A 13730-nucleotide genomic window follows, 5' to 3' on the forward strand; every position below is an offset into this window, starting at 1 on the left:
GTGTTGAGTATTGTCCACAGGTTCCAATGGCGCTGGGCATATAATGATTACCAGAAGGTGTTGAGTACTATACACTGGTTCCAATGGTGCTGGGCATATAATGATAATCAGGAGGTGTTAAGTATTGTACACTGGTTCCAATGGCACTGGGCATATAATAAGTAGTTATGTACCTACCATAACGTTCCATGTTAGTTGTCTTCTCGCCTTCTTTCTTGCTTGATGGGTTCGAGCTGATCCTCGGCTCTGGCACTTGCTAAGCTCGAGAGTCACTTTTACCAGCTCGAGGCAGCCCCATATCCCATGATGCAAGGCGGTAAGTACCCAGATCTCGTTTGATGACAAAGGGCAATAGCACCAAGCATAAATACTTCCCAAGGAAGAAAGAAAGCCTACAGGATGAAAGAAGGACCAGCTCTGAATGGTCTTCAGCATAATAATCTCTTGTAGAAAGGTCTGTCCAGGCCTGGGGAAGGAGGGTCGCAAGAAAGAAGAGAGAAGACAACTAACATGGAACGTTATGGTAGGTACATAACTTCTTAATGTTAAGTTGTCAATCTCGCCTTCATTCTTGCTTGATGGGACCGTCCTAGCACCTCTATCCTGGGTGGCTCAATGGAACAGACTCTTGAGGACTGTAGAGCCAAAACTGGCTCTGTCCCTGGAGGCCAAGTCCAATTTGTAATGGGAAATAAAAGTATGAGGAGGGCCCAAGTGGCTGCACAAATAGTGTCTAAAGGAAGTCTAGCTTGAAAAGCTGTAGAAGTAGCTAAGCTCCTAGTTGAATGTGCTTTGGTTTTGAGCACAGCTGTTTTCCCTGAGCAGATAAATTTCAGAGATGACAGAAGAAAGCCATCTAGATAAAGTCACTTTAGAGACAGGAAGGCCTTTCTTGTTATCCATAGGAAACAAAGAGTTGATCGGATTTCCTAAATTGTTTAGTTCTGTCCAAATAATATCTGAGTTGGTGGACATCAAGATAATGTAATTTTTGTTCTGATCTGTTTGAATAGTTTGGAAAAATACAGGAGATCAATGGATTGATTCAAATTAGTCTTTGAGGCGACCTTAGGCAAAAGGTCGGATTAGTTCTCAATGATACTCTGTCCTTGTGAAAGACCAAATAGGGGGGTCGAACCGATAGAGCATGAAGTTCAGACACCCTCCTGGCCGATGTAATAGCTACTAGGAATAATGTTTTCCAAGAAAGAAATTTTACGGAGCAAGAAACAGCTGGCTCAAGGGGAAGAATCAAGGATGTCAGCACTAAATTTAGATCCCATTGAGGAGGAGGATTCCTGATTGGAGGCTTTAGCAGGAAAATTCCTTTCAAGAAGGCACTACAAAGCCTATGGGACATAATATTGTGATCTGCGATCCCGACATGAAAGTTCGAGATAGCAGCCAATTGAACTCTAACTGTGGAAGAAGAGGAGCCTGCATGAAAAATCTCCGCTAAGAAGTCCAAAACTGCCTGAACTGGGGCAGTGAAGGGATCAATATTCTTGGCTTTAGCCCAATAAGAGAAACGTTTCCATTTGCTTGTATAAATCCTCCTGGTAGAGGATTTTAAAGAAGCTACTATGATGTCTCTAACAGGGTTAGAGATCAAAGGAAGCCTGGCTAAGGAAGGAAAAGGAGCAACCATGCTGAGAGGTTGAGAGAAGGGATAGACCGGTGCAGCTGACCGGATTGGTGAACCAGAAGATCTGGCACTGGGTCCAGATGCCACGGCTGCACCAAAAGGTGATGATGGAGGAACGGAAACCAAATTTGTCGAGGCCAATAAGGAGCAATGAGAATCATTTTGGCTCTCAAACGGTAGCTTTCTGGATAACCTGAGGGATCAGAGGAAAAGGAGGAAAGGCATAAAGAAGTCCCTGGGGCCAATCCTGGGTCAGAGCGTCTCTGGGGATGGCCTGACAGAGGAAGAGAGAGAAGAAGTCTGGGCATTTGCTGTTTTGGGGAGTAGCAAAAGATCGCAACATGGGCCACCCCATTCCAGAAAAATCTCCTCCACTATAGATTGCTTGAGAGACCACTCGTGAGACATGAGAATAGCTCTGCTCAATCTGTCCGCTAAAATGTTGGTTTTCCCAGGGATGCGTTGCTACCAGAAACCGATGAGAGGAGATCGCCCATTGCCACAGTCTGAGCTTCTACACAAGGTAGGACTTGGTTCCGCCCTGTTTGTTGATATACCAAACTACAGACATGTTGTCTGTGTGGACTGCAATTATCCCTACAGGAAGAGAGTCGTAGAGGGCTTGCAACGTTAAAAGCACTGCTCTCATCTCTAGGACATTTATGTGCAGGTGGTACTCGAACGGTTGCCACGTCCCATGAACCATCCTGCCCTGATAATGCCCCCCCACCCGATCAGGGAGGCATCCGTGGTGACAGTGGCTACCGGGGATGGGGGTACAAAGTGTCTGCTTTGGTGAATCTGGGGAGAAGTGATCCACCAAGCAAGATGATTTTTGCAAATCTGTGTCACCAGAATTTGGTGACGCATTGGAAGTTGTTGGTAAGACCACTGAATGAGCAACATCCACTGAAGAAGGCATGTAGAAGCGAGCCAGGGAAAGAAGAGTAATGGCCGCAGCCATGAGACCTAATACCTTTAGAACCATTCTGGCCTGTACTTTCTTGTTGGCTAGAATGATCCTGACATGACTTTGAATGTCTGAAAATCTTTGGTCTGTAAGGGTAGCTGACATCCGAACAGTGTTTAAGTTTGCGCCTATGAAAGTAATAGACTGTCAGGGCAATAAGGATGACATTTCGAAGTTGATCGAGATGCCCAAATGAGAACAAAGATTTATTGTGTAATCCTTGGCTTGAACAAGCTGATGCCTGGTGGTGGCTGACAGGAGCCAGTCGTGGAGATCTGGAAACACCTGGAATCCTTGACGTCTCAGGTGAGCCGTGACCACTGCCATGCATTTGGTGAACACTCTGGGGGCTGTGGTGAGACCAAAGGGCAGGGCTCTGAACTGGAAATGACTGGACCCCAGCCGAAAGCGGAGAAATCTCCTGGAGCGTGTGAATTTTATGTGATAGTACGCATCCTGGTGTTCTATTGAGCACATCCAGTTGTCCTTCTGCAAGAAGCGCAGAATCGACTGAAGAGTGACCATTCGGAATCTTGTCTTCCTCACAGACTTGTTGAGTCTGCTGAGATCCAATATTGGTCTCCAGTCTCCCGTCTTTTTGGGGACCAAAAAGAACCTTGAGTAGATTCCGAGCTCTGAATGGTCTGTTGCAACTGGCTGAATGGCTCTTTTTTGCAGTAGTTTTGAGACTTCCAACTCTGCAATTTCCCTTAGACCGGGTGGTACATCTGGAAGGGAATTTGAGGGATAGAAAGGACTTTCCTCGAAAGGAATTTTGTAAACTCGGATATGATCGACTGTACCCATCTGTCTTGAGTGAGAGAACGCCAGGCTTCTGGGTACAGCGATAGTCTTCCCCCGACTGCCTCCAAGGAGGGAAAGCCGGGCAACATCTCAGGGATGCTGAAAGGGCTTGTCAGAGAGAGACTCTCTGTTTCCCTGGTTTTGTGGACCCCCTCTGCCTCTAGAGTGGCGTCTGTTGTTGTTACCCCCTCTGCCTCTAGGGGTAAACTGACCACGTGAATCCGGCGTGACTCCTTGGGATTTATGAACCACATTTTGCCACCCTTCTGTCCTTTGGGATAAGGTCTAGAAGGGGTGGAAAAATGGACTCCTACGGCAGAAAGAGTTTTGCCGTCCTGCTCACACCTGGTGAACGTTTCCTTCACTTGAGGGCCAAACAAAGCTGACCCATCAAAGGGAGAGTTTGTGAAGGACACCTTAAAGGGATCTGCAAAATTACATAGCCGCATCCAGGCTTGGCGCCTAAGAGCCACACCTGTACCTGCGGCCTACTGCCTCCATCAGCAGCATATGATATAAGCATGGAGGAGTTTGCAATGGAGTTAAGGGTTCCTAGCTGAAGCAATTTTTTCCTGAGCCCCCACAGCTGTAGGATCCTGCACAACTTCACCTAGCTCCTTAAGGATATCCCTTTGGAGTCTGGTGAAGTGACAAAGATAGTTCAGCGAACGCATAGCAAAGGTCGCTGAAGAAAACATCCGCTTACCATATCTATCCATGGTCCTAGAGTCCTTATTAGGAGGATGGACAGGTATGGAAGGATCTGCAAGTTCCTTCTTGGTGGCAGCCGCCACCACCATGGCATCAGCGGGGACACCTTTTGTAAGGAATTGCTTGTCCGACGGGGCAGTAATAAATTTAGAAGGCCTCCTAGGGACAGGCTCTACAGAGTCAGGAGCAGTCCACGCCTTTCGAGCAATAACCTGCATAAGGGGGTCGAAAGGCGGAGACACCCAGGAGGTGGAGGGCCTCCAGGTATACTGAATCATCCTCAGAGGGATTATTGGTGGGCCAGTTATTGGTGGGCCAGTTTCCCCTCTGTCTAAGGAGTTCTAGGATGTCTGAGAAGGAGACATCCTCAGAGGGGGATCTTGGGGATCCCTCTGACTCATCTAAGTCAGTATCTGAAGTGATAGACTCGGGGGAGTCTACGTGTTTCCTCTTACATGTCCTCTTCTGCGGAGGATCCCCCGACAAATCAGGAGAATCCTCGGAAGAGGGGGATATTCCCAGTGGGGAAACCTGAAGCGGAGGATCTCTGGGTCCTGGAGCAAGAGAAGTGGCAGAGATGTCAACAGGCACCATGGAGGGAGGAGCTAAGGGAATAGACTGCTGGCTGAGACCAGTGGCCAGCACACTCTTCATTACCTCGAGGCCCCCTCCCAGGAAGGTCCGAGAGAACCCGCCCAAGAACTAGGAACTCCAGGACCCACGAAAGGAAGGCTCGAGGCAGATGTCGGAGCCGAGCTCACAAGGCCGAGGCTCCAAGGGGAAGAGCGGGCTCGACAAGGGTCCGATGCCACTCACCCCTCGGAGGAGACCAGGAAGCCCGCCACCAATCCCTCTAAGGAAGGTCTCAAGAGGAGATAAGAGTAGAGGCTGAAGGAGCAGAAGGGGTATCTGTCCTCAGCCATAGCAGAAACCATTCCGAAGACTCCAACTCCAAACTCTGAGGTAGAGTCAAGGAGGAACTGCAATGGGGTGTGGACTAATAGTCGCCTGCTGAGACGGACTATGTAGCATTTGGGCCAGTGCCTGTGACTTTAGTAATCTACTGACCACTCTCTCCAAATCATGGTCAGAAAGCCTGGATGACCTTGAAGAGCGGCTCGATGGCTCCGGCCCGAGAGGAGAAGCCGGAGCCGAAGTATCGGCTCAAGGAAGGGGACCTAGACCTCTTCCTCGAAGGAACCATCGGAGCCGATGAAACTACTGAAACTGTCGGAGCCGACGACTTATCGGCACCGACAGGTAGCTTTGATGCATCGGCTCCGGAGCCGCACGTATAATGTAAGGGTGTCGGAGATTGGAGCCGACACCGATGCCTGGGCCACATGGTGGTCGGAACCGATCGGAGCCGACACGGGCGGTCGGAACCAGAGTCGGCACCGATAGCCATCGGTGCCAAGGTTTAGGTAATCAGAATCGGCTCCAGCCGATTTATCTCGACTCTGAATGAGTCGGAGCCGAGGCCACAGGCTTGGACACAGAAGCCTGGGCCTTGGAAGACTTAGAAGTCTTAGATGGGGCGACTTAGCCGGAGAGCCTCCGGCTTAAGAAGGCCCATCAAAATCAATTTATTTCTTCTTTCCTGCAGGACTCTCTGGCTAAAAGAATGACATATAGCACAGGAGTCCTGCAGGTGAAGAGGCCCCAGACAGTACAGGCAAGAAGTGTGTCCGCCTCTCAGAGACATCTTCTGACAGCACGAGTCACACTTAAAGCCTGAGACCCTTTCTTTAGACATGGTGTAAAACACACACACACACACCAGTCCAAGAAATTAAATTAAATATACCAAAAGGTATCACTAACAGACACACACACACACCCTAACAGGGGGGGGATGGGATGGGTGAAAGTCTGACTAAAAGTTATGACGAGACAGGGAAATTTTCTGTCAGAAAGGGATTAAAACTAAGTTAAAACTAATAATTTTAAGGTTTTTTGTAAAAAGGGGCTAAAATAGTAAAGTAACAATTCACTTACCAGGAGCTGGCAAAAGGAGGACCTCATCAGCGAAGCAGCAAACGAGATCTGGGTACTTACCGCCTTGCATCATGGGATATGGAGCTGCCTCGAGCTGGTAAAAGTGACTCTCGAGCTTAGCAAGTGCCGAGTCAGAGCCGATGATCGGCTCCGAACCCATCAAGCAAGAATGAAGGCGAGATTGACAACTTAACATTGATAATCAGAAGGTATTGAGTATTGTACACTGGTTCCAATGGCGCTGGGCATATAATGATAATCAGGAGGTGTTGAGTATTGTACACTGGTTCCAATGGCGCTGGGCATATAATGATAATCAGGAGGTGTTGAGTATTGTACACAGGTTCCAATGGTGCTGGGCATATAATGATAATCAGGAGGTGTTGAGTATTGTACACAGGTTCCAATGTTGCTGAGCATATAATGATAATCGGGAGGTGTTGAGTATTGCAGAGAGGTTCCAATGGCGCTGGGCATATAATGATAATCAGGAAAGGTTGAGTATTGTACACAAGTTCCAATGGCGCTGGGCATATAATGATAATCAGAAGGTGTTGAGTATTGTACACAGATTCCAATGGCGCTGGGCATATAATGATAATCAGGAGGTGTTGAGTATTGTACACAGGTTCCAATGGTGCTGGGCATATAATGATAATCAGGAGGTGTTAAGTATTGTACACTGGTTCCAATGGCACTGGGCATATAATGATAATCAGAAGGTGTTGAGTATTGTACACAGGTTCCAATGGCACTGGGCATATAATGATAATCAGAAGGTGTTGAGCATTGTACAGAGGTTCCAATGGCACTGGGCATATAATGATAATCAGGAGGTGTTGAGTATTGTACACAGGTTCCAATGGTACTGGACATATAATGATAATCAGGAGGTGTTGAGTATTGTAGACAGGTTGTAATGGCCCTGGGCATATAATGATAATCAGGAGGTGTTGAGTATTGTACACTGGTTCCTATGGCACTGGGCATATAATGATAATCAGGAGGTGTTGAGTATTGTACACAGGTTCCTATGGCACTGGGCATATAATGATAATCAGGAGGTGTTGAGTATTGTACACAGGTTGTAATGGCCCTGGGCATATAATGATAATCAGGAGGTGTTGAGTATTGTACACAGGTTCCTATGGCACTGGGCATATAATGATAATCAGGAGGTGTTGAGTATTGTAGACAGGTTGTAATGGCCCTGTGCATATAATGATAATCAGGAGGTGTTGAGTATTGTACACAGGTTCCTATGGCACTGGGCATATAATGATAATCAGGAGGTGTTGAGTATTGCACACAGGTTCCAATGGCGCTGGGCATATAATGATAATCAGGAGGGGTTGAGTATTGTACACAGGTTCCTATGGCACTGGGCATATAATGATAATCAGGAGGTGTTGAGTATTGCACACAGGTTCCAATGGCGCTGGGCATATAATGATAATCAGGAGGTGTTGAGTATTGCACACAGGTTCCAATGGCGCTGGGCATATAATGATAATCAGAAGGTGTTGAGTATAGTACACTGGTTCCAATGGTGCTGGGCATATAATGATAATCAGGAGGTGTTGAGTATTGTTCACAGGTTCCAATGGCACTGAGCATATAATGATAATCAGGAGGTGTTGAGTATTGTACACAGGTTCCAATGGCACTGGGCATATAATTGCAGAGAGGTTCCAATGGCGCTGGGCATAAGATTACCTCCTGATTATCATTATATGCAGGGACACCTTCTGATTATCAGGAAGGGTTGAGTATTGTACACAAGTTCCAATGGCGCTGGGCATATAATGATAATCAGAAGGTGTTGAGTATTGTACACAGGTTCCAATGGCGCTGGGCATATAATGATAATCAGGAGGTGTTGAGTATTGTACACAGGTTCCAATGGCGCTGGGCATATAATGAAAATCAGAAGTTGTTGAGTATTGTACACAGGTTCCAATGGTACTGGACATATAATGATAATCAGGAGGTGTTGAGTATTGTACACAGGTTCCAATGGTACTGGACATATAATGATAATCAGGAGGTGTTGAGTATTGTAGACAGGTTGTAATGGCCCTGGGCATATAATGATAATCAGGAGGTGTTGAGTATTGTACACAGGTTCCAATGGCGCTGGGCATATAATGATAATCAGGAGGTGTTGAGTATTGTACACAGGTTCCAATGGCACTGGGCATATGATGATAATCAGGAGGTGTTGAGTATTGTACACAGGTTCCAATGGCACTGAGCATATAATGATAATCAGGAGGTGTTGAGTATTGTACACAGGTTCCAATGGTACTGGACATATAATGATAATCAGGAGGTGTTGAGTATTGTAGACAGGTTGTAATGGCCCTGGGCATATAATGATAATCAGGAGGTGTTGAGTATTGTACACAGGTTCCAATGGCGCTGGGCATATATTGATAATCAGAAGGTGTTGAGTATTGTACACTGGTTCCAATGGTGCTGGGCATATAATGATAATCAGGAGGTGATAAGTATTGCACACTGGTTCCAATGGTGCTGGGCATATAATGATAATCAGGAAGTTCATAGGTTCATAGGTTCATAGGTTAGTACTAAGCTAACTGCCCTCGTGAGCCATTTTAAGCCTAGCCCAATCATCCCTTTTGAGACTCAAACCCTGCACCTTGTGTTTGTAAGGCAAACACCTTAACCGTTAGGCCATCAGGTTCCAATGTTGCTGACCATATAATGATAATCAGGAAGGGTTGAGTATTGTACACAAGTTCCAATGGCACTGGGCATATAATGATAATCAGGAGGTGTTGAGTATTGTACACAGGTTCCAATGGCACTGAGCATATAATGATAATCAGGAGGTGTTGAGTATTGTACACAGGTTCCAATGGTACTGGACATATAATGATAATCAGGAGGTGTTGAGTATTGTACACAGGTTCCAATGGCGCTGGGCATATAATGATAATCAGGAGGTGTTGAGTATTGTACACAGGTTCCAATGGCGCTGGGCATATAATGATAATCAGAAGGTGTTGAGTATTGTACACTGGTTCCAATGGTGCTGGGCATATAATGATAATCAGGAGGTGTTAAGTATTGTACACTGGTTCCAATGGCTCTGGGCATATAATGATAATCAGAAGGTGTTGAGTATTGCAGAGAGGTTCCAATGGCGCTGGGCATATAATGATAATCAGGAAGGGTTGAGTATTGTACACAAGTTCCAATGGCGCTGGGCATATAATGATAATCAGAAGGTGTTGAGTATTCTACACAGATTCCAATGGCGCTGGGCATATAATGATAATCAGAAGGTGTTGAGTATTGTACATAGGTTCTAATGGCGCTGGGCATATAATGATAATCAGGAGGTGTTGAGTATTGTTCACAGGTTCCAATGGCACTGAGCATATAATGATAATCAGGAGGTGTTGAGTATTGTACACAGGTTCCAATGGCACTGGGCATATAATGATAATCAGAAGGTGTTGAGCATTGTACAGAGGTTCCAATGGCGCTGGGCATATAATGATAATCAGGAGGTGTTGAGTATTGTTCACAGGTTCCAATGGTACTGGACATATAATGATAATCAGGAGGTGTTGAGTATTGTAGACAGGTTGTAATGGCCCTGGGCATATAATGATAATCAGGAGGTGTTGAGTATTGTACACAGGTTCCAATGGCGCTGGGCATATAATGATAATCAGGAGGTGTTGAGTATTGTTCACAGGTTCCAATGGCACTGAGCATATAATGATAATCAGGAGGTGTTGAGTATTGTACACAGGTTCCAATGGCGCTGGGCATATAATGATAATCAGAAGGTGTTGAGTATTGTACACTGGTTCCAATGGTGCTGGGCATATAATGATAATCAGGAGGTGTTGAGTATTGTACACTGGTTCCAAAGGCGCTGGGCATATAATGATAATCAGGAGGTGTTGAGTATTGTACACAGGTTCCAATGTTGCTGAGCATATAATGATAATCAGGAGGTGTTGAGTATTGCAGAGAGGTTCCAATGGCGCTGGGCATATAATGATAATCAGGAAGGGTTGAGTATTGTACACAAGTTCCAATGGCGCTGGGCATATAATGATAATCAGAAGGTGTTGAGTATTCTACACAGATTTCAATGGCGCTGGGCATATAATGATAATCAGAAGCTGTTGAGTATTGTACACAGGTTTTAATGGCGCTGGGCATATAATGATAATCAGGGGGTGTTGAGTATTGTTCACAGGTTCCAATGGCACTGAGCATATAATGATAATCCGGAGGTGTTGAGTATTGTACACAGGTTCCAATGGCATTGGGCATATAATGATAATCAGAAGGTGTTGAGCATTTTACAGAGGTTCCAATGGCGCTGGGCATATAATGATAATCAGGAGGTGTTGAGTATTGTTCACAGGTTCCAATGGTACTGGACATATAATGATAATCAGGAGGTGTTGAGTATTGTAGACAGGTTGTAATGGCCTTGGGCATATAATGATAATCAGGAGGTGTTGAGTATTGTACACAGGTTCCAATGGCGCTGGGCATATAATGATAATCAGGAGGTGTTGAGTATTGTTCACAGGTTCCAATGGCACTGAGCATATAATGATAATCAGGAGGTGTTGAGTATTGTAGACAGGTTCCAATGGCGCTGGGCATATAATGATAATCAGGAGGTGTTGAGTATTGTACACAGGTTCCAATGGCGCTGGGCATATAATGATAATCAGAAGGTGTTGAGTATTGTACACTGGTTCCAATGGTGCTGGGCATATAATGATAATCAGGAGGTGTTGAGTATTGTACACAGGTTCCAATGGCGCTGGGCATATAATGATAATCAGGAGGTGTTGAGTATTGTTCACAAGTTCCAATGGCACTGAGCATATAATGATAATCAGGAGGTTTTGAGTATTGTAGACAGGTTCCAATGGCGCTGGGCATATAATGATAATCAGGAGGTGTTGAGTATTGTACACAGGTTCCAATGGTGCTGGGCATATAATGATAATCAGGAGGTGTTGAGTATTGCACACAGGTTCCAATGGCGCTGGGCATATAATGATAATCAGAAGGTGTTGAGTATAGTACACTGGTTCCAGTGGTGCTGGGCATATAATGATAATCAGGAGGTGTTGAGTATTGTTCACAGGTTCCAATGGCACTGAGCATATAATGATAATCAGGAGGTGTTGAGTATTGTACACAGGTTCCAATGGCACTGGGCATATAATTGCAGAGAGGTTCCAATGGCGCTGGGCATAAGATTAATCCTGATTATCAGGTTATATGCCAGGGCATATAATGATAATCAGAAGGTGTTGAGTATTGTACACAGGTTCCAATGGCGCTGGGCATATAATGATAATCAGAAGGTGTTGAGTATTGTACACAGGTTCCAATGGCGCTGGGCATATAATGATAATCAGGAGGTGTTGAGTATTGTACACAGGTTCCAATGGCACTGGGCATATAATGATAATCAGGAGGTGTTGAGTATTGTACACAGGTTCCAATGGTACTGGACATATAATGATAATCAGGAGGTGTTGAGTATTGTAGACAGGTTGTAATGGCCCTGGGCATATAATGATAATCAGGAGGTGTTGAGTATTGTACACAGGTTCCAATGGCTGGGCATATAATGATAATCAGGAGGTGTTGAGTATTGTACACAGGTTCCAATGGCACTGGGCATATAATGATAATCAGGAGGTGTTGAGTATTGTACACAGGTTCCAATGGCACTGAGCATATAATGATAATCAGGAGGTGTTGAGTATTGTACACAGGTTCCAATGGTACTGGACATATAATGATAATCAGGAGGTGTTGAGTATTGTAGACAGGTTGTAATGGCCCTGGGCATATAATGATAATCAGGAGGTGTTGAGTATTGTACACAGGTTCCAATGGCGCTGGGCATATAATGATAATCAGGAGGTGTTGAGTATTGTACACAGGTTCCAATGGCCCTGGGCATATAATGATAACCAGAAGGTGTTGAGTATTGTACACTGGTTCCAATGGTGCTGGGCATATAATGATAATCAGGAGGTGTTGAGTATTGTACACAGGTTCCAATGTTGCTGAGCATATAATGATAATCAGGAGGTGTTGAGTATTGCAGAGAGGTTCCAATGGCACTGGGCATATAATGATAATCAGGAAGTGTTGAGTATTTTACACAGGTTCCAACGGCGCTGGGCATATAATGATAATCAGAAGGTGTTGAGTATTCTACACAGATTCCAATGGCGCTGGGCATATAATGATAATCAGAAGGTGTTGAGTATTGTACACAGGTTCCAATGGCGCTGGGCATATAATGATAATCAGGAGGTGTTGAGTATTGTTCACAGGTTCCAATGGCACTGAGCATATAATGATAATCAGGAGGTGTTGAGTATTGTACACAGGTTCCAATGGCACTGGGCATATAATGATAATTAGAAGGTGTTGAGCATTTTACAGAGGTTCCAATGGCGCTGGGCATATAATGATAATCAGGCGGTGTTGAGTATTGTTCACAGGTTCCAATGGTACTGGACATATAATGATAATCAGGAAGTGTTGAGTATTGTAGACAGGTTGTAATGGCCCTGGGTATATAATGATAATCAGGAGGTGTTAAGTATTGTACACAGGTTCCAGTGGCGCTGGGCATATAATGATAATCAGGAGGTGTTGAGTATTGTTCACAAGTTCCAATGGCACTGAGCATATAATGATAATCAGGAGGTTTTGAGTATTGTAGACAGGTTCCAATGGCGCTGGGCATATAATGATAATCAGGAGGTGTTGAGTATTGTACACAGGTTCCAATGGCGCTGGGCATATAATGATAATCAGAAGGTGTTGAGTATTGTACACTGGTTCCAATGGTGCTGGGCATATAATGATAATCAGGAGGTATCGAGTATTGTACACTGGTTCCAAAGGCGCTGGGCATATAATGATAATCAGGAGGTGTTGAGTATTGTGCACAGGTTCCAATGTTGCTGAGCATATAATGATAATCAGGAGGTGTTGAGTATTGCAGAGAGGTTCCAGTGGCGCTGGGCATATAATGATAATCAGGAAGGGTTGAGTATTGTACACAAGTTCCAATGGCGCTGGGCATATAATGATAATCAGAAGGTGTTGAGTATTCTACACAGATTCCAATGGCGCTGGGCATATAATGATAATCAGAAGGTGTTGAGTATTGTACACAGGTTCCAATGGCGCTGGGCATATAATGATAATCAGGGGGTGTTGAGTATTGTTCACAGGTTCAAATGGCACTGAGCATATAATGATAATCCGGAGGTGTTGAGTATTGTACACAGGTTCCAATGGCACTGGGCATATAATGATAATCAGAAGGTGTTGAGCATTGTACAGAGGTTCCAATGGCGCTGGGCATATAATGATAATCAGGAGGTGTTGAGCATTGTTCACAGGTTCCAATGGTACTGGACATATAATGATAATCAGGAGGTGTTGAGTATTGTAGACAGGTTGTAATGGCCTTGGGCATATAATGATAATCAGGAGGTGTTGAGTATTGTACACAGGTTCCAATGGCGCTGGGCATATAATGATAATCAGAAGGTG

General features: G+C 45.0%; 2 protein-coding genes across 2 annotated transcripts; both read right to left on the bottom strand.

Annotated features, from left to right (window-relative positions):
* Nucleotides 1-6317: 6317 nt before the first annotated feature.
* On the bottom strand, nucleotides 6318-7802 carry LOC122791956 (extensin-1-like). The gene has a single exon (XM_044059842.1). The coding sequence runs from the start codon at nucleotides 7800-7802 to the stop codon at nucleotides 6318-6320; it is 1485 nt and encodes a 494-aa protein (XP_043915777.1).
* Nucleotides 7803-11727: 3925 nt separating this feature from the next.
* On the bottom strand, nucleotides 11728-13368 carry LOC122791957 (extensin-3-like). The gene has a single exon (XM_044059843.1). It carries the CDS (start codon nucleotides 13366-13368, stop codon nucleotides 11728-11730), a length of 1641 nt encoding a protein of 546 aa, XP_043915778.1.
* Between the last annotated feature and the right edge of the window lie 362 nt (nucleotides 13369-13730).

This window comes from Protopterus annectens, unplaced genomic scaffold (genome assembly GCF_019279795.1).
Source record: "Protopterus annectens isolate FY-2018-M unplaced genomic scaffold, PAN1.0 ctg39403_obj.part0, whole genome shotgun sequence".
NCBI lineage: Eukaryota > Metazoa > Chordata > Ceratodontiformes > Protopteridae > Protopterus > Protopterus annectens.

Coding starts and splice junctions, on each gene's coding strand:
- LOC122791956 (XM_044059842.1), bottom strand. CDS start 7,802: ATGCCCAGTGCCATTGGAACCTGTGTACAATACTCAACACCTCCTGAT.
- LOC122791957 (XM_044059843.1), bottom strand. CDS start 13,368: ATGCCCAGCGCCATTGGAACCTGTGTACAATACTCAACACCTTCTGAT.